This window comes from Lacerta agilis, chromosome 7, assembly GCF_009819535.1.
Source record: "Lacerta agilis isolate rLacAgi1 chromosome 7, rLacAgi1.pri, whole genome shotgun sequence".
NCBI classification, from domain to species: domain Eukaryota; kingdom Metazoa; phylum Chordata; class Lepidosauria; order Squamata; family Lacertidae; genus Lacerta; species Lacerta agilis.
This window is the reverse complement of record NC_046318.1, coordinates 43,328,434-43,354,728: the sequence shown is the minus strand read 5'-3', so window position 1 is coordinate 43,354,728 and position 26,295 is coordinate 43,328,434. Positions and strand designations below refer to the sequence as shown.

General features: G+C 40.3%; 1 protein-coding gene and 1 long non-coding RNA gene across 11 annotated transcripts in view; one reads left to right on the top strand and one right to left on the bottom strand.

Moving 5' to 3' along the window:
- ZNF521 (zinc finger protein 521) overlaps nucleotides 1-26,295 on the top strand; it is a 289,657-nt gene that overhangs the window by 234,945 nt on the left and 28,417 nt on the right. For 9 of the 10 annotated variants that reach the window (XM_033155068.1, XM_033155067.1, XM_033155066.1 and 6 more), the window contains 3 exons: nucleotides 7,392-7,457; nucleotides 16,676-16,807; nucleotides 20,429-20,544. In XM_033155068.1, coding sequence (XP_033010959.1) covers nucleotides 7,392-7,457; nucleotides 16,676-16,807; nucleotides 20,429-20,544 — 314 coding nt within the window. The remainder of the gene's footprint in view (nucleotides 1-7,391; nucleotides 7,458-16,675; nucleotides 16,808-20,428; nucleotides 20,545-26,295) is intronic. The other variant, XM_033155064.1, reaches the window with a different exon arrangement.
- Nucleotides 20,043-21,058, bottom strand: LOC117049932. Its single transcript, XR_004427035.1, has 2 exons — nucleotides 20,909-21,058; nucleotides 20,043-20,637 (listed from the first exon to the last, which is right to left on the bottom strand). It is a non-coding gene; the product is annotated as an uncharacterized LOC117049932 (long non-coding RNA).

Sequence of the window (26,295 nt, the reverse complement as noted above, 5' to 3'; positions counted from 1 at the left end):
GACTTTACTCCATGCCTCCAAATATGTCATGTAGACTGTGTGTTTCCTTTTTTTTTATTTTCTAGAGCACATTTTGAGGTATAGAAGGTATCGGCAAAGCTGGCAGATTTAAATGTCGCTGAAGGGATCGCACAGTTCGAACAGCTAATGTAAATAAATATTTTGACATAGGGGCCAAGAATAAGGGGTTGTTTTTCTTAATGGCATTTACCCCTAGAAAAAGCAGAAAAAAACAGCCAAGTATATTCAGCTTTGATCGCACTTATGAAATATAAGCACAAGTGCATATAGGTTATTTCATGCATTCCTATCTCAGGCTTTATTGTAAAAGGGATAATATCGTATTGGCCCAAATATAAGCCGCACCCGCAAATTAGCCACTTCTTTAAAATTCAAGGGTGGGGGAGAGAAAAAGACAATACCCGACTACAGGTACCATTCCCCCATGCTTCTGGGCTGCTTCCTGGGGGGGGGGGGGGCACACTGCTTTGCTGGCAACCTTCCCCCCACAGCTTGGGGAAGGCTTGGGAGTGATTGTGGCCTGGGTGCCATTGCCCCACACTCCCAGGGTGCTTCCTGGGGGCGGGGAGCCGTGCCGCTTTGCTGATGGTGTAAGGTCGCAAATATAAGCTGTGCTTTAACCTTTCACGGTCGGAATTTCGAAAAAAGTGTGTCTTATATTCAGGCCAATACAGTAATGTCCGTTTTTCTTTTACGTTTGGTACTTCCATTCTAGCTTTGGGTTGAATTCAGTGTACTATGGTCTGGTTTACTCCTTTAAACTTGAACCTTAGACTCAGTCCATTTCCTGCTCCTTTCATTCATTGCAGATAGCAGGTAACAAGCACACCTGGAGATTAGTGTTTCTCTTACCCTGCAGGACACAACTTGCTTTCTGGCTAGTTCTCTCTACTTCACTCAGTAATGCCCACCTACATTAAAGGGAATGCTATTATTGAGCAAACACTTCTTGGAGCAATGCGGTCCATTATACAATTAACCCTAGATACATAGAATTAACCCATTTTTAGGAGCGTACATAACAACCTTTGCTGATGGCAACAGACTTAGTAGGCAGTGAAACAAGTAACACCCTCTTGCTGCCTTCACCTCTTTTTTTGACTTTTGAAATAACCTTGCTTTTTCAAAATATGACTGGGCTAATATTCCTATGTGGTCTCTCCATTCCTCGTGGCATTGCCCAGTAGTAAATCTCCGTGCACATCCCTTTAAAGTTTTTAAAGTCAAGTTGCTTCTTGTGTAGAGGAAAAGAGGTGGCAGAGAAATGAATTCTGCCTTTACATCAGCGCACATATTTTCCCTCTCTGTTTGTAAAAAGACTGACAAGTAAATATAACATGACTAGTGCTGTCAGGAAGTACATAAACTTTCTAGCTTCAAGATTTCTGATGGAGACACTTGGGCAGTTTTAAAGCAATGTCTGGGATTCAGAACTGACAGCCCACAGGCTTCCAGAGACCCAAATTCAGAGAAGTTACATGCACAGAGTTTTAAAAGCATTCTCAAGAACCTTTATTTGCACACCATAAATTTCTTAATTTTAAAATCTAGATTTAAAAATAATAACAAATAGCCGAGTGGTATATTGGATGGTTTGGCATGCAGAGTAGCCCATATTTAATCTGCATCATCTCCAGTTAAATGGACCAGGGTCAGACCTGTAGAGCTGCTTCCAACTGCTGTAGTCAGCACTGGACTAGACAGACCAATGATCTGACAGTTTTGTATGTACTACATCAGTACATACTTGTGAGACAAGTGTCACTACTATTCCTGTTTTACAGATGAGAACTGGGACTGATAGAGTGTGATTTGCTCAACTCACCTAATGATTCGGTTCAAAGGCCTTAGTTCAGTGGAACTAGTGACATTTTGTCTAAACAGAGAAATCAAATTACTATGGCTGAAGCATTTTTGTAATTCTTCATTATAGCTTCAGAAACATTTAATATTGGGTGGTTTTCCTTTTTCCTTTTTGCTGGAGCTCTCATCAGGAATTTTAGGATCAACCTGCTTCAATTATTGCTTTTCATTAAATGACATTCTTTGGTTTGCAGATGCCTCATTTGTCTTTCTGCTGTCCTGCTCTTCTACATTGGCAGATGTATTTGTGTTTGAGTGCACTTTCATCAAGGATCTCCATTCCTAATTGAGTTATGATAATTTAGGGCAAATAACTCATTATTGTAACACTGTCATAATATGAAGTATGTCTGTGCTCTGCTGTTGTACCAAAGCAAAATACATTTTGTGCCATACCTGTTCAGAGTCACTTAGAATGTTATGTAGGGATGCACAAAATTAAGAGTGGTAATGTTTGCTGTTATTACAATGCTACGGCAGCGTATGAGAACAGGGTCATGCATTTTTTTAAAAAGGTGCCATTACATATATCAAAAGTGTCGGAACAGTTTTCTACTTGCCATTTGATCTGTCTAAAACAAGTTCTAAATATATGTGTATTTTGAATATTACACAGCTAGAAAGATTGTTTTCATCATGCTCTCTGTGTGACTGTGAAGTACTACTTGGTCTTTTATTATTATTAAGCAAGGGGATATTGTATCCTAAGGAATCCTTTAAAGCAGGGCTAGGACATGTGGGGTTTGTAAGCTAAATCTAGTCTGCCAAGACTTTTCACGGAAAAGCTCTGCCTCTTTATCCTGGGATAAATTGTAGGGAGCAGCAGTGTGAGCAGGAAAGTATTGGTAGGTTGTTTAAAACCTTCTGGATTTATATCGCATTAAAGCATTTGCACTTTATGATGCACATAGTAGTGGAAAAGTGCCATTCTGCATGCTATAGGATTTTTCTTCTCACAGTTGAACACCTGGAAAATGTTAATTTGTTGCGTTTCTACAGTTAGAAAACCTGCACATTCTATTCTGCTGTCTGTACTAATGGAAACAACAGTATATGATACTTGGTCATTAATCCGGCCATTGCAGATTAATGCCCTTTCATGCCCTTTAGGAAATGATTTCTCTTAAGCAGCAGATTGTTTCACATTCTGTAGTGGATGTGAAAGGAAGAGATAGTACAAGCCTGTTGCACTTGACTCTGTAAATGGGATCTCTTATATCTGGCTGATGGTTTCAGGCCGTTTAGTGAGTTTGCTACTCATGGGTAAGCATGGGGGAACACGCAGGGAGTTAGTATTCTCATACTGATTTGAGTTCATGTGTAATGTTAAACCAAACAATGCCTTAGCAGGCAGGCGAGTTCCCAGAAAGGAGATTGTGGACACTTTGCTCCTCCTCCAGGCCTGCGGCTGTGAGCTAAGCCACTGTCTGTTTTAGCATATTGTCCAAACCCAGGTTGGTGGTTTGTCACCTCCAGACAAACCACAAATTGGAAACCAAGAACAAACCTTGAGTACAGCTTCTTGTCTGCCTAGAAGAAGTCAAAATACAAGCCCAGATTCAGACGACACACTAAGCCAAATTATGTCTTAATTCACAGCTGTAGGATCTGAGAAGAAGCAAAGTGGTCATGAACTCCTCTCCAGGAGCATTTTCACAATAAGCCATGGTTTGGCTAAACATTGTGTGTGAACTGAGCCAATGTATCTTCACTTTTGCCTTTTCAGTCTTTGAAGGAAACCCCCTAAGTAGGGACTATTTTGAAATATGTGGTGCAATTTGGGCACTTTTGCCTTTTCAGTCTTTGAAGGAAACCCCCTAAGTAGGGACTATTTTGAAATATGTGGTGCAATTTGGGCACAAATTGATATAAAGGAACTGCAGTTGTGGTAGCAGCAAGAGCAGGAGTTGCAATAATAGTAGTTGTCATTGCCACACCAATTGCACATGGCAGTTTCTCACCCTTCAATTTACCACTTGTAGGGCCTAGAGGGAGGCGGGTGGCGCTGTGGTCTAAACCACAGAGCCTAGGGCTTGCTGATCAGAAGGTCGGTGGTTCGAATCCCTGTGACGGGGTGAGCTCCCGTTGTTCGGTCCCAACTCCTGCCCACCTAGCAGTTCGAAAGCATGTCAAAGTGCAAGTAGATAAATAGGTACCACTCCGGTGGGAAGGTAAATGGCGTTTCCGTGCGCTGCTCTGGTTCGCCAGAAGCGGCTTAGTCATGCTGGCCACATGACCCAGAAGCTGTCTGCGGACAAACGCCGGCTCCCTTGGCCTATAGAGCGAGATGAGCGCGCAACCCCAGAGTCATCCACGACTGGACCTAACGGTCAGGGGTGCCTTTACCTTTACCTTTACTTGGGGCCTAGAGTAGAATTTGCCCATTTCACATTGAAACTCTGTCTGTTTCCCCAATATTGTATCTGGAGACTCTTTCTCGTGAATAGAACCATTTACCCTCCAAATGCAAATGAATGGCACACACACACCCCCAAGATCTCTAGGATGATGAGCAAATCTGAGTTTGGGTGAAATAGGAGCTGAGGGGGAGGGAAGGAAGAAAGAAGAAAATGGAAACGAAAGTCTCAGTTTGATCCAGGTTCAAGTTTTATTGGATGAATATTCAAAAGCATTCATCTCTAGACAGAACCCTGGCAATTCATTGCAGCTCCAGTGGCAATAATAAATAAATGCATTTTTACAGCCAAATGGTTCAAGCAGCCAACAAAGTTAACACTATATAATTAATAACAATAAGCAATTAAAGAGAACAGCAGGTTACAGTGATAAAGCACCGAAATATATTAACGTAAAAAAAGAATTACTGAATACTTATGTGAAAAGGGAGTGCATTAGGTCAACTTATAACCCTTTTTCTTCTGGATAAAGGGCACGCGCACACACACACACACACACACACCCCACCCCACTGCTGCTGCTGCTGCTGTGAAACCTTCATTTATTCCAGTGGGACTTGTATGGGAATCTTGTGCAAGCTGCACAGGAAGAAAGTAGACTGACTGGTAGATTGCACCCAAAATCTGAATGAAAGGGATGAGATGGTGTGTAACTAATATAAGATTATGAATACCACCATTCCCGAAACAATGCACTATGCTGAATGCTAGGGGAATGAAAAAGTTGCATAAGAAGGCAGGGGCTTAGCAGCAACAGAGCTAATGTGCCGGTACAGTAAAGCCAAGCCTGTTTACTCAGGTAGGGCTGATTGAGATCTTACCTGCTTGCATTTGAATGTGTGAGGCCTTTCGTTTGCTTCCCTATTATCCTTAGGGAATAGTTTTACAATTCTCTCTAGGGAATAATATCCTAGGATAGAGGGAGCAGTTTCCCAAGCATTTAAGAAGTTATCAAGCATCATTTAACATATAGGCTTCGTCAATTCCAAGCCGTATTAATTTAAAATATATGTCCATGCTACCTACTGTATCAGCATCTTACAGACAGCTTTTATTGCTATGCATTCAGCAGGTTACTCACAAATCTATTCATTTAAGTTTATGCACCTACCTTCACCAAGCAAGGCATCTGGTTACAAGGGAAGCAAGGCACCTCTGGAAGAATCCTCATCTCAGGCTTGCTCCAATTTAGGCCCTTTACTTAGCATCACATTTTGATGGTCCTTTGTATTGCACTAAATATTAGGTATTTGCACCAACCCCACAATATGTGGTTCAGACCTCGGGGAATAACCCACCTTGGTCTGAAGGGCTTTGGTGGCTGCTTAGTTCAGCTCTGGGTCTGAGGCCAAGTTCACTTCAAAAAACAACAACAACAACAACAACACAAGGCTTTGTTTCTTCCCATTCACTATGTGGGAAGTAAAACTGCTATAACTCCCCCCTCCCCCCGCTTTTCATCAGAAATTGTTAAAATTTGCAGACCAAGTAGTCCCTTCAGAGTGGGTTATGCCTTCCAAATTACAGGCAAGTAAGTCCAGGTGTTCTTTTTTATTTTTTGGGCTAGGTGCCCTTTTAATTTATTTTTTAAAGGAAATTTATATAACTTTATATATTTTGGCAGAAATGTGTAGGCATCCTTGCGGGGAGGGGAGTAAGGTGAGGGGATAAAGGTATTTCAGAAGGACAGCTGCTTTCCCCACAAGTGTAGCTTTTACAGAGTTTGAGGGGGTGTAGAATCTCTCCTGCAGTGTTTTGTGAGCAATTGGTCTGAAAATAGCATGAGGCATGAGAGAGGTGCCCCTGGGTAAGAAACCTGTCAAACTGCAGACCAATTGGCTAGGCATCTTTTAAAGGTTTATTGGGCTGGGTGGGCTCAATTGAAAGCCCTAGGATTGGAGTTTCTGGGTTATATAAATTCCCTATGATTCTAAGCTTGACCTATCAGCCACAACAGAGCTCTCTCTCTCTCTCTTCCCGCCCTGGTATTTGCACACTCTTTCTTGCTCTCACACGTGCACACACACTGAAAACCACTGGCTGTAGATGGCAGTAGGCAAGAACCTGGTCACATGTTACCTGGAGTGGGTGCTTGTTACTTCCTCTAGGGTTGTTTGCAGGCTAGTCTGCTAATAGCTACATGTTTCTGTGACCAGCGCTTGTTATTTAAGCCCAACCACGGGGGGGTGGGAGCAGATTGCACACATCATAATTAGCAGTCTGCCGTAGGACAGGGTCCAAATGCTGTAAGAAAGACTCACATGTTTCCTGCTTGGCAGGGGGTTGGACTGGATGGCCCTTGTGGTCTCTTCCAACTCTATGATTCTATGACTGGGTTGGGGGATTTAAATGGTACAGCAGTTACTTAGGTGCCAGTCACAGAAAAGGGGTTCCATTGAAGCTAAGGTAACCTTTAAAAGGCCCTGTGGGTAGAGCAGCTTGCATGGTTGCCTTCCCCTCTGGTGACATACTTCTTCGTGGATCAGTAATAACAGTCAAGTGACCTGCCCTAACCATGTGAGTGGAAGAGGTACTTGTTACCCAGAGCAACATGGGAGCAGCCACAGAGGTGGCAACCACATCACTCCTGGTAACATGAAAAAGAGGACCCAACAGTATCTAGTACCGTTCTTCATGCTGCCTGAAAACGTTAATAAATACAAAAAAGAAAAGGGCCATGTAACAAAATGGCTTTGTGTCAAGCCTTTGCATATCAGCATGACCAACAAATTTGCTTATTTATAATATTTAGAAAAACAAATAATGCTTCAGAGGTAGCCGGCAGTTCTCTGTAGTCTGGTCTGGCCATTCTCCCCTCCCCCTTTGTTTCTTCCATAGGCAGCTCTTGAGACACTTGCTCTACATCCTGAGCAAAAATTAGTTGATGAAAGAGTTGTCAGTAATGCTCCATTCGTATGACTGATCCACTGGTACTGTGGAATTCATATTGACTGACTGCTTGTCTCAGTGTTAAAATATTGTTTTCCCTGTAGATGTGACTTTAGAACAGGTAGCATTTAGTTTATGCTGCATGAAGTGTCCATGAAGTATCCTCTTTCAATTTTACCAATTTTTGTTTTTTTTGTGTAGAACTCGATGGTAGATATACCAGTACTTCCACCAGTTCCAGAAGTCCCAGACGGGTGGGAAATACTAGTAGGTATTTAACATCAATGACAGAGAAAGCTATCTCTTGAAATATCACCAACGCTTTAAAAAAAAATAATACACTTGACACAGCAATACTGATTAAGAGAATCAGTGCTTTAAAATAGGCCAAAACCTTTTTGATTTCAACTAAATTACATTTTCCATAATGTTAATGTGACTTTTATTCGTTATACTTCTCCCCTCAGAAACACACAGCTTTAACCACCAATTTTACAATAATTTTATGTGATTTGCTGCTGAAAGGCAGTATAAGGAACTTATTTCAGAGACAGAAATGTCATACAAGCCCACAATTAGAACCTAGAACTTGAGGGGATGTCCACAAAAGCTTAAAACATTTCATGTCTTGCTCCCCAAGGAACTTAGAAATTGTAGTAGCTCTTGGAGCGAGGTGAGTAATCTCTTACAGAGAATTCTGAACATCCTCGTAGAACTGCAGTATCCAAGGTGCCTTGGGAAGAATTGGTATAATAGCTGCTTGCAATATAGACACACGCCTAATTTAACTACATTGTAATTCTGAGTACTATATAAGCCCTGATTCCACACCGACTATGGCCTGGTTCAGACTTTATGAAGTGGTTGCCATTCACCAGGCAAAGTTCTCAGATCACAGTAATATTGCTTGAAACTCAGCGTCACATGGGTCTCCTGGATTACAGTGTACTTCCTACACCAGTATCTCCCCTTGTTTGGGATGTGACACAGGTGACCCACAGGGAAGGGCTGATGTACATGGACACCAACAAAGGGAAACCATTGATAGTGGGCTTATGTGTGTACTTAGAAATGCTCAACTGTCTTTAGTGAGAGCAGGATAAGACATTTGGCATGGGTGGATGTGGAGCTTACACACACACACACACACACACACACACGGGTATGACATAGAAGACAGGTGTATTTTAATAGCTTCATTTTTGTTATGTTTTTAGAACTTACTTGGCAAAAGAAAAAGGTTGGGTGTTTTCCTTCCTCAAAATCATTAGCAGAACTTTTTTTTTATTAAACTTAATTTTCATTCAGTCAAATGTTTTGAATATAAGTGAACCACAAATCATGGCAAGCTCGGAACATGTACACAATAACACAAACAAATCTAAGCTGTTTGGGAATAATGTTTAAAGATTTCAGATCCATATAGACATATGGATCTTTGAATTCCCAGGCACTTATTACCTATCCCACCTGTCTCTGGCTTACTGAGCCCCAATAGGGTTTCCTTAACCCACCTGTTCCCCAGGTTGCCCTGCTTGGATAGAAGCGTGGAAGAGACCAAAGTTCATGTCCTCCATTCTTCTACACAAAGATAGAACTATCTCCCATACATCACCTTCAGACAGTTCTAGCCCCTGGCTTCTAGTCAGCTGCTGCGCTATAATAACATGCAGCTTAATCCCATGGGAATCCTATCCTGCCCTTTCCCACTGCTTCTGGCACCCCTATTTCTTTCTTCTCTATAACATTAGGTCCTCCATCCCTTCCTTTTGTAATTTATTGGCTTCGAAAGCTGCAAAAATACATGCACTGTATTAACAACCCTGTGGAGGGAAAGTCCATTCCGTCTGCTGCAGAAGCAGCGCTACCGCCTCTAACAAATTGTTGCTCTAGGCATTTGTCTAGGGTCATCTACTATAACTTCAGTCTTGCTAGAACAGAGAGCTAGGAACTGCCACTTTATTCCACTTAAGTTACCAATATTTGGTGTGAGTGGGAGAGCGGGAGACATACTGCTTCAGTTAGTTCAAAGTCTAAATTCAGACCAATAATTTCTGTTGCACTTTTTAAAAAAAAAGAAAGAAAGAAAGGGAAATACAGAGATCATTTTTAGAGTATTCCATATAACATAGGGTGCAATGACAACAGCGTAATGTAACTTTGTGATGCATACCCAATTTCCCTCTTACGATACAGTCTATTTCTGACTACCAGATGCTAGAAGCTAACAATAGAGAAAGCTATCATGATGATTCCCTGCTTGTGATCTTCCCTGTGGCATCTTTTGTCTGCAGTTAAGAGGACAGAATGCTTGACTAGAATTACCATTAGTGTGCCCCAGCATGGCATTTCTTGGGAAGAGGCCACAGCTCAGTGGTAGAGCTCATGCTTTGCATGCAGAAGGTCCCTGGTTCAATCCCTGGCATCTCAAGTTTAAAAAAAGGAACTTGAGTAACAGGGTTGGGAAAGATCTCTGCCTTAAAGCCTCTGCCAGTTAATATGTATTGCACCGACCTGCATGGCTAATTGTGTAACTAATGAAATACAGCTTTATGTTTCTTTTTGTTTTCACTGCCCACTTGTAATCAAATCAAATGTATAGAAAATGCATGTCACATGCTGTTTTCAGGTTGTAGGGGGTAAATCACGTTTGAACGTTCTTCCTATGTTTTTATAAAAAAAAACCTTTCTGCACACAGAAACATAGCAGGTTAGGGGAAAACAAATGTGTTAGCTTTCCATATGCAAGGATTGGTTTGTTTGTTTGTTTGTTTGTTGACACGTAGGAGTATCCATACATGCACTCCCTGACCTCCATTCCAAAGTGGTGCAGCCTGCTGAATGTTTTATATCCTTCTCCCTGATGTGCTAGTTTTCTTCATGCAAGGAGTTTCTCACAAGGGAGACTTAGATATGTCCTGCCACCTGCAGAATCAAGTATCCAAGAAAGATCATGTGTTGTTGTTTTTAAAATTCAGTATTAAAATTCAGAAAATACTTTTCTGAAGTCTAGGTATAAGATGAGTGTTTTAAAAATAAAATAAAAAATCCACCAGCTTGCTCCATGTCCAAAAATAAAGAATTGATAATTATTTAAACTTTAGTCTACATTTTTGCAGTAGCAGATTCTTCCAGTACTGTAAACATTTCCCTCCAGCAAATCCCAGCTGTATATTTGATTTTAGTATCTCCATTTCCTTGCTGTTATATGCCTGAATTGTGAGGTTTGGGGTGATAATTCTTGAGAAATTGTAAATGACAGAAGGCCCATTACAATCAGGGAGGAATGATGAGCATATGCTGGAAGTCTTCAGGCAATGTTAATTTCTGTATTAAGTCTTTAAATGTGTGCTCTTTGCCTAGGTGAAACGGGTGGGGGTGGGGGTGGGAAATAAGTGTTGGTTTGATGCAGCTGTGAACACTTTGGAGAGCTAGAAAACTGCAGGCCATTTGATTCCCAAGTTAAAGAGAGGAAACAGAGTTTGACCAACAGCTATTAAGAGGGCCATATTCATCTGACTTAGACTTGGTGAACAGAAGAGAGACTATATAGGGACCTTTCAGTATGAATTGCCACAACTTGCTCCAACTACATTTTACCTGTTGCCTGGTATTCTCACTGGTCTCACCCAGCGACTCTAGTGCAATATCCCTTCAGCACATAGTGGACAGGGAAGACAGCTTTGTTGCAGGGTGCGTGTAGCAGGTATGTTATTATTCATGCTCTTCTTTGAAAAGCCAAAATATGTGGCTAGACATGGGACCAACAGTGCACAAGGGAAGGACAGGGATCATTCCATCTGGCAAGCCGAAATGCTTGCACTAATGGAATAATTGCCATAGCAGTATGTTGACTTCTTCTCAGGGCAATCCTTGGGAGGCAATAGAAAATTAAAAACCAACAACTGTAAGTGGTTTGCAAAATTGTAGAACAGAAGGGGCACTTCTCTGTGACCTTAAGACTAATTCTATACACTTACCTAGGAAAAGCCCATTAAACTCAAAGGTCCTTGCTTCTGACTGTGATAGGTAGTTCCTGGATGAGCAATCTGGAGTTGGGATAGCATAGAAGCAGACTGCCCTGTTTTAGGATTAATATTGTATGAGAACGGTCTTATTTGGTTTAATTTAAATTATATTTTACATTTCCTTGCAGCTGATTTTTTTTAAAAAAATCTGTTTGTTCTTAATTGCATAAAACATATTAAAATACAGTATATGCATGTGTGCAAGAGAAAGTTTTGTCAAATGCCGCTAATAATATTGCAGGAGATGTCCAGTAGGTGCTTCCTGATATTCTAGCACTCACTTTACACATGAAAAGCAAGGCACGTATTAACAAGACATTTTTAAAGAACCAAAACATTGTACTTTGAGAGCACACTAAATCTATCATCCCTCCAAGGCATGGAACAAACGTAAGCAAAATAGAACAGAAGTCCAGCTGTAAAACCCACTTTATTTGTTATACAGTCTGCTGCTTCCATGCAACAGCCTCCGCGACATGTTGCACACATGAAGGTGCACTACGCAGTTTAATGGGCAGCAGGGCTGTGGTCTGGTCCTAACTTGAACAACATGTGGTTCCCCTCTGTTCATGTTAGATGTGGACATCTGAGAAAGGGAAGCCTGGGCATATAGTGGTCTATGCATGTAAGGTTCCCCTGGAGCTGGAGCCATGTGCAATCAGGGTTCTAGCTCTCAGGGAACACTACAATACACAGAGGTCTGCACCTCTATGCTTTAGCGCAGCAACTGTTCTCACAGAATAACTGGGCGTCATGAGTGGGAGAAGCCATGCGTCATCAGGGCCCATTGCCTTTTTCATGGTATGGACCCCTTTGTGTCATGAAGAGAGCTTATGACATTCAGGGAACTTCACCATACTACTGGTAGGTTCGCCCTGCCCCGCCCACCCCGCCCCTGCTTTCATTGTGGCAGTAGCACACTGGACTGAAGATTAAGCCTGCTTACCTTAATATGTATCAGATCAGAGGCTCAGCAAATGGTCTGGGAGCACCAGACATTGCAGTGCTGCTAATGCTGAACAGGTGTAGATCTGATAGGTAATATGGACAGGAGGCAACTAGGTATTTTATGTTTTTAATTGTTGCTGTTATCAGTTATCTTTTTTGAATTGGAAAGCTACAGATCCAAAACTAATTTCTTTTCTATGAACCAGAAAGCTTAATTATACTATAGTCCTTCTTCTTCCTCTTTCTCCCCCTCCACTTCCAAAAAACCAGTTCATGCTTTTCCTCTCTGGAAAGACTTCAATCCATTCATCTCCAACTACATCCCCACATGGATGTAGTTCTTGTGAATGGCTTCCTCGTGCAGCACTCTTTTCCATCACCACACATGAGAAAGGGCCTAAAAATAAGTCTTCTGGCAACAGTGCAGATGAGGAACCCATAATTAGTGTCCTCAGCTTAGATCTCTTCCTTAAGATGACTGCTCAGAAGTCACTTTGTTTCTGACTGGGGGGAAATGGTTGTGTGAATCAGCACTACAGCTGCTCCTGGGTACCTAATTTGCAAGCTGTATTTTTATCTTAATCCATGCAAGCAGTTGCCTAGAAATTCCATAGAATTGCTTATTCCTCACCTATAACTCTTAATAAAAAATAGGACCGTGCCAACCTATTAAATCCTTAATAGAATATTCTAATGGTTATTAAATCAATTGACTCTGAATCTCACTTTAATAAATGAGTCAGACAGTATTTTCCAATTACTGTCATCCACCACCTTTCTAAAGAGCAGATTATTCTGATTGAATTTTTTTAAGCTGTTCAGCACTTTTAAGATCCCCTCCCTAATACATTTGCTGAAAGAATGTAGCTTTGAAGTGGATATAGGAGAGAGGGAGAATGACCTCTTGAAGGGATGTTCTGGCACTCCACTTCACTTCATATTTATCCCAGGTGTAAACTGCCAGGGTAGCTTTTCACTGTCTGTTTGTTTAGTTGTGACATTCAGTGTTTTCTAAAATTTTAAGATTTTCTGTGGCTAGAGAGGGGGTGGGGTGGGGGTGCAAAACAGCTTTCCTTCCACTCACCATTCCACATTTTCTAATCTTGTAATATTTACAAGGAGCAACAGGAACTGAAATGTTATGGTGGAAGAACTGTAGATGTGTATGCAGCTGACCTTTCCAAAGTCAATTGTTTTAAAAAAGGTGTCTGAAAACCAATGTATTTTCAGAAGGGTTGAAGTCATCCTGGGCCAGATAGTCACTTGGTGTTCCCTCCACTGGGTCAGTCACAGTTCGGTGCTCTTGCTGCCCATACCACTTTTACTTTTCTAGAATGTAGTGCAGATCAAAGCGGGAAATGAGAATATGTGAGTTAACAGCTTTACAGAAATATTGCATATGGTCCAAGAAACTGGCCACATTTTACTTTACTTACTGTAGCACATACGACTCTTAATATCAGGGTAGGGGTGGTGGTGGTGATTTGAACCTCACATTGGGCAAAAAGTTTCTTGCATTGCAGGGGGTTGGACTAGATGACCCTTGTGGTCCCTTCCAACTCAACAGTTCTATGATTCTATACACAAAGAAAAAAGTAAACCCGTCTAAGCTAATAATTAAGGCAGTGTAAAGACAGATATCTTCACTAGTAGCATTCCCTCTAATTACAAAAATGAAAAATTTTATTAGTCAACAAAACTAATGGTGGGACCTCGATCATCCCCCATAGGAATATTTTGAAAAATACCCCTCAGGTTTCTGTTGCTTTGTAGTGCCTGAGATTGCTGGTTTGCATTTGGCTAGCATTTCAGAGGTTGGCATTGCTTATCTTCACCTTGACGGATGAAAGATCTAGAGCTGAGCTCCTTTCTTTCCACTTGCTTTATGTGTGCATATCAACACAAATATTCATGGGGGAAATCCCTCCTAAGATTACTCAGTGCATAATATGGCTATTATGGGGATTTCCACCTTCCTCTGAAGCAGCTGTTACTGACCACTGTCATAGGCCAGATACTAGATGCTCGGCCTAATCTTCTATTACCCTATTAATTTCAGAATTTTAAGATCTTTAAAAAATCAGGATTTATGTGGGGACTAGGCATTTACTCCATCTTCTTAACAACATCTGCATTCAACCCTACTGTGATATGTAGTTGTTTAAAATGTGGACTTGGTGAACATAAGTCTTACATTTTTTAAAAAAACAACAACAACACACCATTGAATTCTATTTTGAAATAAAGTTAAAATTCAGGAAACAAAAAAGAAAGGATATGTAATATAGCAAGATAATTAAGGAAAGAAAGAAACTCAGTGATTACAGTTCTTAATATATTGCATTTCTGCCATGCATTATCCTGAATCAGTTTATGGATACATATATGCTTACCAAGTGGTCCATCTAACTGTCCTAGATCATGAGCTGGAAGAAGAATGAGCTACTTTGGACTTCTTCCCTGGCTATGTAACGACATCAAAGTAACCACTGTCATAAACATGGAGGAAGTGATAAATGCTTCCTCTCACATCGGTGCAGTTCAGCTTTAGCAAGCCGTAAGCACATCTAGAATCTCAAGACTACACAGCTTAGAGCAGAAGTGGCCAAGACAGATGTTGTGGCCATTCACATCAGTCTCAGCCAGCATGGCCACTGGGCACCATGTTAACTGTACTCAGCCTAAAGGCTGTGCAATTGCTGGTGCTGTTTTTGACTGGCCAGAGCATTTGCCATGAGAACAAGGGTTGGTAACTAGTGGAATTGCTGTTATCTGTCACTAGTAGCATTGTTTCCCAACCACTGAGTGAGGCAGCACCTAGATCCCTTGCTAGAGTTCAGGAAGCCAGTGTAGCAGTTTATTAATTGTGCATGTGTACATTAAGATTAAATTAGAGTTCAAGTAACTGTGAACCAGTGCATCAGAAATATAAATCAATTTACTTTTCCCTGGTATAGATGGATACAGTTTGGTAGAATAGCCAACCGATGGCCATTTAGGTTGCAAGTTATATATTATCTGTTATTTTGGTAGTTATCCTCTTCAGTTTTCATTCATTTCTATATCAGTCATAGCTACCAGTCATATTAAGAAACTATGCTTACGAAGATGTGCTTTAAATAATCCTTTCCCTCTAATCTTGCTTGAATGTTGTACCAGGGACAATCGTGTATGTATGTGTGTGTGTGTGTGTGTGTGTGTGTGTTTATTCATCGGATAGTGATTTTACCTGCAAGATCAAACTATTTGTATAACACACTAGTGACATACAGAAGGACCTTTCCTGAGATCTGCTGAGGGAATTGAACCCTGTACAACAGAGCTGGAAGTTGCATCTTACCTAGCAACTGTTTCTAAGTAGGACAACCTATCACTGTTCCCATGGCGGAATGAAAGGAGCTTGCAACACTGTTGGGAAGAAAGACTAATGGTAGGCCTAAGACAGAAGGGAGGGGGGAGGGCACCAAGGGCCTGCAGCTCAGAGCAAGGAAGGTTTTAGGATCAATTTGGTGGTACTAGGATTGCCTGTAGCTGAAAAAATAAAAGACCATTGAGGCTAGTAGGATAGTTATTAATAATAAAGTGTATCGTGGGTGGGTGAGGAGACTAGTTCTAGCATTAAAGATACTGGGCAATTTGTTGTTATAAGAAAAGATTTCAGATACCATACAAATTTAGAGACAACTCCCCAACCCCCTTGATGTAATACTAAAAATTAACACAATAGCTCACTGAATTGAAATAAAAATAAAAATCCTGAATTTTCTTATCCAACCCCCCCCCCCCAAAAAAAATCAGTACATGCAAATTATTCACTACTAAATACCAACCCAAATAGCAAGGATTTGCACAGCATTTTTGGTTGTCATAAAGGAAAGGCTAGAGTGGAAGGATACATATGAAAGTTCAAGATAGAAAGGGAAGACCAGGGTGGGGATTTTTTGTGAGTACACTTGCTGGCTGCTCTATTGAGAATTTGCATATTACTGTACATAATAATATACTTGGCAGTCAATCTGTTTAACTAAAAGGTGTTTGACCTCTCCTGTCTCCTCTCTCTCTCTCTCTCTCTCTCTCTCTCTCTCTCTCTCCTCCCACCATGACTTGGGAAAGCCAGTGCTAATATTTGGGGTGCACGTTAACTGATAGGGGTTAATAGCAACAAGGAGCCTGAGAGTATATCTGCCCACCCTTATTTTGGCATAGCCAATGGGATAGAATGATGCCATATCTAGTCAAGGCCATTGAGTTGTACCTATCATATTTAACTGACTTAAAATCTGGTGCACCAGCATTTATGTTAGCAGGTATCAAGTGCTATTACATGTGTGCATCATACTTATAATTAGTGGATAAATATTTGGGGAGGAACAAGATGAAAAGCTGCTTAGTACATGAAGTATATCATTCATGATCCTGCATAAATTCTAATCCTTGAATTCTTTAGCAAGAGATTGGGTTTCAAGCGTTGCAAGTGACAATAAACTTTTCTCACATTTTTCCCACTAGATGAAGGACTAAACCATGAGTGCAAGCTCTGCAACCAGACATTTGATTCTCCTGCCAAACTACAGTGCCATCTGATAGAACACAGCTTTGAAGGAATGGGAGGGACCTTCAAATGTCCAGTCTGCTTTACAGGTGAGTATTCAGGAACTGTTCATTTTATTCATGCACGTTCTCAAATGATGCCATTTATGCCAGACATTGACTTCAGGTCAGCTTGTGTGCAAGTATTAGATTTGTGCTCGTTAGTGGTATTGATTAGGAATTATTTTAAAAGTCAAGTGTGCAGAAAGATTGGACCTGCATCTACCTGAATTGCTTTTACAAGCACACCTCTCACACAATATGTTTTTATCGTATCAATAGGGTGGGTTCCAGAGATCCCACATGCTGAGCAGAAGGTTCTGATTTCTGCCTGTTTCCTCCCCTCTACTGTATCTCATCTTCCACATGTCACACTGCTCTAACCATAAAGTGAGATGAATCCCCATTGTATCCTGCTACATTCCTATCTGATGTACATACATTCTCAAAGGAAGATCACGTGTCTGCGGAGCTGTTGGAATACTTGTTTTCAGCAGAGCATTCTCAAATCATGCTCCATTTAAGCTGATTGGCCTCTGTGTCTTCATGTCTGCATGTAGAACCAGGCACACATTGACCCAAGAAGCCACTGTTAATTGCTCACATTTGAGGTGGTAGGGGATCTTTTACATATACCCGGACTTAGATCAGATTCACCATGTTTATCCCTCAAGTATACAGCACAGCACATCAAACTACACATTGTGTATAATATTTTGGGTATAAATGTGCAAATCTGATCTAGGTCTGGGTGGTACAGGTTTCAATAGCTGCTGAAAACTTTTTTGATGAAGCAAGTCTACCCAGATATGTAACATTTTAACGCCTTTTTAAAGGATTTTCTATAAGCAAGAAAACAAACAATAAGAATGAGAAGCTGCGTCTCCATAGTCATAGATTTGTATTTAAAAACAAACAAACAAAATGCCTTTTATCTATATTTTTATAATTTTATGTCCCCTATTAATTGCTGCTTTAATTGCTATTTTAATGATTATTTTTTTACATTTTATGTAAACCTCTTAGTATTTTCTTTTAATAAGCAGTATATACGTTTTGCCAATAACGGATAAATAAAGCTCCTCATTGCCACCAATGTGAACCTTTTTTTTTACTGCTGCAGGGGGGCAGTTTCCTGGGGAAGGAGTTGTGGCTGTGGAGGAGATGATTAAGCCTCTCCCCCCCCCCCCGGTGTGCTGATAGCTCACCCAGATTGCCCCTCCCACTTCTGAATTTAAACACACACACATAGTTTACAGCTATGTATTAAACATAACATGTAGCTTCACCCACAGTTACTTGCAGCACAACACCTCTATTGAACACTCTATATAGATCTGTCTCTGACGTTCTGTTTATGAAAACTGTCTTCACGTAATGTCAGCTACCATGTGATGATGCTTCTGCTGTGACTAAATGATGTGCTTGCCATTGTGTACTCACTCAAAGAAACTATCAAGTGCATTTTTCTTACTTCTGTACACTTCCACTCTCCCCTTATCCCCACCGCAAATCAGCTTCGCACTGCCACCTCCTCAAGCCCCCATCCCATGTTACTGCTTCCCCACAACCAGAGGTAATTGATGCTCCAGGAGTCAGGACTTGGAACCACGCCTTCCTTTCCATCGTTGTGAGAAACTTCAGGCATTTGCTGTTTATAGGCCTATCTATTGCCAATAAGACAAGCTCCCCTACCACCCTGGTAGGGGTACGAAACACACTGACATACTGGAAGAAACATGTCGCTGAAAATTAAACCATAAAGACTGCATACAGACGTTTTATGTTTGACAGCAATAATGCTCCTTAAAATTATACCCTGAATCATAGTGTATAAATGCAGGATTTGTTTTTTGTTTCTAAAAGAGGAAAATCAGCGGTTTGCACAGCTCTCTATCAACGGGAAGCAATTTGGGGGTTTTGTTCTCCACTGATGCACTTTGATAAGAAAACATGACCCTTAGTACTTTCGTATTAGTCCTTCTTGTTTGGCAGCTCCATTCCCAATAAAATGCAGGCATCCACTACGAGAGCCAAATTAAAGTAAGATTTCTCTTCTGTTGGTTGAAGTTGCTGCTACTGATTATTACCTTCCCATATACAAGTTAGACATGTTTTCCTGCATTATAACAATTTAGTTAATTTTCACTACACAGCTTGCAGTAATGATGTCTGAGGCTGTAGATAGTTTTGCTTTCAACCGTATGCCTGTCAGGCATCTGGGTTCAATAATTCCTTCAAGCATTTCTTTTGCATTTTAGTTTTTGCATTAATTGTACAGGATTTTGCTGTGTGTGTGTGTGTGTGTGCGTGTGTGTGTGTGTGTGCGTGTGTGCGTTTCTCCCCTTTATTCCCTTAATACAGCTTGTGATTCAGGAGTTAAATTTAGGATGGATTTAAAAAAAAAAACAGCGTACAGAAAAGCATATGAAAAGCAACCCTGCTTGTGGTTCTCACCATAAATAAGTTCCCTGATTAAAATAATAATAATAATAATCCTTTAATATTTCAGCCAGTGGCCCTGTAAAATGTATAAAAACCCCATTTTCCATTTTTGCTGATGGGGTAAATAGACACAGCACATTAATCATAAACAATGATGTTTTATGAGTAATATGCTATTAAATTATTTCAGTGTGTATAATATTAACAAAACCAAAAATCACCAATACAAGTTTTATATGGAAAATGGAATCCAATCCTTTTTAAGGTAATGAGAAATGTGATTAAAATGTATGACTCACAAGAATGCTATTCTAATTCTTTTTTCTTTTTTTGGCATTCAATTAGAATTATTTTAATGATTAGGAATGGAGTCAAAGTTAAATGCCAGCGTCTTTAATAAATCCTTTCCCTGCCTATACAGATTAATATTGTAGATGCAAACTTTTTTTTAGGTCACAGTGCACCAGGCATCCATCAGAAGTCAGTGCTGCCAACCCAAACACTGCCTCTGGCATATACAATTTAATTATTAATAGTATGTCTCCTAGGTAAACTGTTACACAGTCTTAGGGCCTTGTTTTGTAGTCATTAAAATTGAACATGTTTATATTATTGAAACCCTTGCATTCAGTGTGTACTCAGAGTTGATCTTAAAGTATCCAAAGAGAATTTACCTGCAGTTGTGTTTTACGTTTATAGACATTGCCCCAAAGTAGCTGTGGGATATAATTTTAACATTAACACATTTAAATACAGAAATAGTTTGCTAGATTTAAGTTTTGTGCAAATGCATAAATAAATAAAAATAGTGAGTGGGTGTTTTTTTGCTTTTGCATCTGCCGCTTCCATATTTCACAGTTGCAAGGATTTGTTTATTTTCAAATGTTGCTTTTGATGTTTAGCACATTGTGGTGCAATCTGAAATTATTGTGGCGAGGGGAAAGGTACATTTCTGAGTGTTTGAGATGTAACGGTATTTGATTATGTTTTTACCAGACATATAAGCACAGTTCTTTTACAAAGAAAGGAAAATTAGGACTTGGATGTAGAGCTGAGCAATCGTGGCTGGTGCCTATTATAGCAACAGTATAATCAGAAATTACAGGGTTCTTGGATAATTGTACCCTTTGCAATTGCTGTGAGTTAATGAGGAAATGTTCACAAAAAAGTCTTTCCATGTATAAAACGATGTAACACAAAGTTCACTTTTTCTTTTTAATGTTTCAGTGTTTGTTCAAGCCAACAAGTTGCAGCAACATATTTTTTCGGCCCATGGACAAGAAGACAAGATCTACGACTGCACACAGTGCCCACAGAAGTTCTTCTTCCAAACAGAACTGCAGGTACTCAGCTTATTGAAGGGGTTTCAGTAGAGATGGTTGTAGCATGTATTCTTCACTAAAGGTGTTCACGTGGTGGATCCATAGGACTGGTTTCTGAAGTGCAATGATCCTTCATCAGAATTGAGCCAAGGGGTGGTCAGTAGACAGACATATTTGTAGTTAGCCCATATGTAAGACTGTCCAAACTGCATCTTAAGAACTGCTAGGGATGCTACATTTCTGTGCTGAAGACTTGAAGGAGGCTGATAGGTCCTGCAGATCCATCCTTTGCCCAGATTACAAGAAGATAAGACTGTGATAGAACTGTAGAGTTTGTAGCATTACAAATAAAGAAACAAGTACACAGAAGTATAATTTTACTTACGCCTTCCGCTCTGGAGGAAGCGATAACTGAACTTGAGTCGTAGTTGGAGTTGCCAACAGTCTTGATTCTGACCATGGAAGGATCTGAGGGAAGCACTGTCCATTTCAAGTGCTTTGAATTTGTATGGTACAACTGGCCTGACATGCTAAACCTTCAGCTGCACCCCCTGCTGTGTACCCCAAATACAGCTTCTGAGTTTTCTGCTGAGATGCAGTTGGAAGACTGAGAAGGCAGCTGTAACTTGGGAGGTAAAGGGATATTCCTGTGTGAGAACAAAGTTTTATTAAAGTGTTCATGTATAAAACTGGCAAGTTGCAGCTTGGGGAAGAGGCCTATAACTTTAAAAGCCTTCAGTCAAGGCCCAGGGCTTGCACTGCACCTCCCCTGTCCTGCACTCTATCACAGCTGAAGGAGATGATGACCAGCTGGTGCAAAAGAAAATAATCTTCTTTGAGGACCTGCATCTATTCACAAATACCATCCACATACATCAATCTTCTCAATGAATCCCCCTTTTCCTTAGTCACTGCTTATCAGCTGTAGAGAAGAGGTGCACCACACACACCATGACAGTGACAAAAAAAGTGTGTTTGTGTAAGTGCATACCCTTTCTCTAATTGCGACTTTGCCCTTCCACCTACAGATCCCCATTAGGGTCATTTCACACATTACAAGGCAGCAAGCCTGGATTCGCATTGCCTTGAGTATTTACTTAACAGGCTGCTGTGAACAATCTGTGATCCCTGATTAGTGTGACAGTAAGATGTATTTGATTACAAATACACATTTACTGCATTCACATGTTACATTTTTAAGTGTAAACTTAACACATTTTAGACATATTTTAAAAGATGTAATGTGTGAAGAAGCTGTCTTTATTGATGTCTCTTCCAGGCTCCTGAAATAAGTCAGGTCAAAATTAAACTGTTCTTGGGTGGTAAAACCAAGAGGTAGCAATCATATTACTATGCAAATAGCAAATGTACAAAAGGTATTAAAATCAATTGTTTTCATTATTACACTACATAGTCTCTCTCTCCCCCATGCCCCTGATAGATTGAATATTCCATGCAGAAATCTCCATGTCAGGGCTTAATCTCATCTGGCAGTCCTCCTCTTGAACTTAGAAGAAAGCTTTGTCTTTTGTTAAAAGTAGAATTCTTGAGTCCCTAGTGTTCATTTGAAAACCTATATTTTGCTTTCATTGGGACACATTCGTTCTCTAGAGAGAAACAGAAAAGCAAGTCTAGAGCTCTTACATGAAGTTAGAATTTATTTTAAAAGGTCTCTCAGTTGCTCACACATAGCAACTGCAGATTTGCCAAGAATGGTTTTTGTTACACCTGCTGAAAATTAAGATTCTGAACCGTTTCCCATTTTACAAAAGTATCCACATGTAATGATGGTTTTTTTCTTCTTAATGAGATGTTCTTAAAGGTTGTAACTTATGCATTCCTATGTTGAAATGGATGTACCTTCTCTACCTGCTAAAGGACTTGTGAATCTAGACACCTCAAATACAGAGCCTACTTTTTTATAAAAAGAAAAATAGTCTTCCGCTAAAAAGGCACAAAAGCTGATGTTGTCTGTGAATGTCCCTTCAGTTACTGAGAAGTTCATCTTTGTCTATGATGAGTGAAGGTAGAGTTTTATCAGAGTTGACTTTTAGGAGGTCTTCTGGAATAGATACAATAGAATTAATGGTTTTCAAAATGGATTGCCACTGCAGCCTGGGGTTTGGTGTGTAAACGTCGTGAGAAGTTTTCCATTAGATTATTATCTAATTATTCTGAATCATTTACCATTGGATTTTGGTACAACATATGCAGTATTCTTCAACATTAGCTAATTGGTTATCCCACCTTCCCAAGGCAAACGGAAGGAAAACATCACAACTTTACAGATAAGGGAAGGTCAGGAGAATCATTGTGACACATAAAGAAAACACATTATAGGAGGCAATTCTGAAAGCTCTCAGTAAGTTTAGCTTTGATAGAAGGGTGATTTTTGGCCGTTTTCAGATGAGGATAGAAGGAAAAGGAAGGATAGTAAGGCAGGTGGGAATTATAAACATGGGTAATGGACTTGCTTAGGAGGACTGTGTTAATTTCCTATCTTAGAGATTTTCAAGAAAAGGTCAGGTTGTCAACAGTGTTTCTACCCTCCTGGAAGCCAACAGGAGCATATTAAGAAATCCCCTATAACTGAAGCCGCAATGTCTGAAAGGGTATTTCATCACACTCTGGGTGGTGTATCGCACCCTCCATGACAGCCCAAATTGATACAGAGATCCATCCAAGCAGATCTTTCACTAGATTATCAGCCTGCTAATTTCAAGAGCTGTAGCCAGCCTGGGTCTCTTCTGGGTCAGCCAAAAGGTTACATGGTTGAAATGACGTTGCTTGCGCTTGATCAGCTCTAATGATACTATTACTCAAGCTATTGAGCTGCCACTCCTTAGGGGAGAAGTTGCTCGTGTTTAATTTCTAGACAGAGACTATGAGAGAGCTTCCAATAAAACCTCTAAGAAAGAGATTGCGGTGGACATGGAGTCAACAGTACCATGCTTAATATTTCCTCTATGACGATTAATAAATAACAGAAAGGGGAGAAGCATTCTAAACTTTCAACTCAAGCGATCAATTTAAATTTTCAAGGATATCTTCACAAGGAAAAAGGCTAAGATTTTTTTTTTAAATGAAGCAAAGGATTAGATTTGACATTTCAAGATCCCTGGAGTCATTGGGAAGAGGGGGAGCAGCCACTGGTTTTCAGGCCCCGAAGGCCAGCTGTGATTATGCATCCGGTAAGGAATATCTTATCTGTTCTTCTCCTTTGAAAGGAAATCTACCTGAAATCCAATTAACATCACTCAGCTTTAGGCCAACTTTTTCATATATTATAGCCTTAATTTTTCAGAGGTTTTGAGCATCATCAGCTGCTATTTATAACAGAAAAAGAGGCACAGTATTATTCAGCGCTCCAGACATAAGCACCTGAATTTAGGAATTCTCATAATGCCATCACCTACATCAAAGTGCCCTAGCTCTCAAGAAAGCGCTGATTACCACCACTTCCACTAACTAATGTGTCAACTCAGTGCTTAAATATGACAATTTCAGTCAGCTGTGGTAGGCAAACAGGCTTCAGTATGTTAGAGAATATTTCTAAGAACCAAGTGATATTCCCAAGTACAGTGGTACCTCGGGTTAAGAACTTAATTCGTTCTGGGGGTCCGTTCTTAACCTGAAATTGTTCTTAACCTGAGGTACCACTTTAGCTAATGGGGCCTTCCACTGCCGCTGCGCCACTGGAGCATGATTTCTGTTCTCATCCTGAAGCAAAGTTCTTAACCTGAGGTACTATTTCTGGATTAGCGGAGTCTGTAACCTGAAGCATTTGTAACTTGAAACATCTGTAACCTGAGGTACCACTGTATATCATAGACTGGAGATAGGTCTTCCTTTGCACCAGGGCTCAGACTTGGAACCTGCTTTCAAACCATGTTCCAAGTGTTTTTCCGTCATCACTAGGCAACCACAACCTGTTTTCTTCTCATGAGTTCAAGGCAAGGTTGAGGCCTAGCATATAACTTATTAGAATTTAAACACTAGCTGGGGATCATCATATTCTGCCACAGCAAACTTCACTAATAAAAATAAACATGTCTTCCCAGGTATAATTCAGCAGGATTCCAAATGTGGCAAAAACGAGGGGAAAGAAAATAGTGCCTCATTCAATGAACTTTCTAGTCTCATTATATTAATTTTATCGTGGTGAAAACCTTTTATTTTGCAGAGTTTTAAAGATTGCATTTGGAATTTGATGTTGGTTTTTTCTTTAGTCTCTGTTTACATAGAGGTGAAATTACCAAGGACATCTGAAGAGTAATCATGATATTGTCCCTCAGGGATGCCTGAAAACATCTGTACATAAAAGAGGTCTCCAGTTTTCTTGACAGTCCTTTTCCCCAAACAGTTAACGTAGTTGTACTTTGATACAAGAGAGTTTGTTACAAAAATGTTTGGGGGGCGGGAACCTGAAAATGTATGAATGACATGACTAAGGGAACATGTTTTAAATTCCTTCCACTGTTGCATTTCTCCCCTGGGGATTAAAGGGCTTTAGAGCCATATTAGTCTTTCATAAGGTAATTCTTTTCTGAAAAAGAAACTTCCTGATCTGGATTGTGTGAACCCAACCTTATTTGATTGGCCTATTCAAATATAATCACTCCCAGTGGGTAGGTGGTTCATTAGGGTGTGAATATTTATAGCCCCTTGTAAAATCAAGTAGATCTGATGTGTCAGTCACTTTGTACAATGAGGACGTAAAATGATTAAATAGCTTAGCTGTGTCTTATGCACTGCCTTTTTTTCACAGGGATTCTTGTAATAGCATATAGAATGACTCATTTTTCTTCCGAACTCCAGTTTTTGAAAATGGTTCAATTGAGCATCTTGTTGTTGTTGTTCAGTCGTTCAGTCGTGTTCGACTCTTCGTGACCACATGGACCAGAGCACGCCAGGCACGCCTATCCTTCACTGCCTCTCGCAGTTTGGCCAAACTCATGTTAGTAGCTTCGAGAACACTGTCCAACCATCTCATCCTCTGTCGTCCCCTTCTCCTTGTGCCCTCCTTGAGCATCTTACACTGAAAAAATCAGTTCAGTATCCCATATTAAACTGAAACCAATAAAAAGTTGCATTAGTTGCAATGTTCATAACTACTAACAATCTCTGCTTAGCTCCTCTTTGTGTGTTTCTTTGTTGTGTTTTGCCTTATTGAACTGTTAGCCTATTTTTAGGGTATTTTTTATGGTTGCTGTGTTCTTTATTTTTAGGAGTTGCTTAGCTGAAGAGTGCTGATGCTTCTAAATTGTACTATGATTTGGTGGCATGCCTGTTGCAGACCCAAGTATCCCTGTTTCCCAGGGACATCCCTGATTTAGAGAAGCTGTCCCAGTTTCTGATTTGATCCTGGAATGTCTTCCTTTTCCTTGGGATGTCCCTATTTTCATTGGAGAAATGTTGGAGGGTATGGGGTTATCTGACCCCCGAGCTGTTTCAAGGCAATCCTGTATAGGGAAGATTTTTTAAAAAATGTTTAATGTTTTATTATGTTTTTATATATGTTGGAAGCTGCCCAGAGAGGCTGGGGCAACCCAGAAAGATGTGTGGGGTATAAATAGTAAAATTATTGTGATTGTAGAATGGGATGTCCCATTTTCACCAGAGAAATGTTGGAGGGTGTGTTGTTGTGCGTTGCCGGTGGTGGATTTATTCCATTGTTCAAATGAAATAGCGGAAAGTCTAGTGTGCCTAATGTGAGGGCTGACCCTGTTGGTCTAAGTTCAAAAAAGAAATACGTCAGGTCAGTGAGTACAG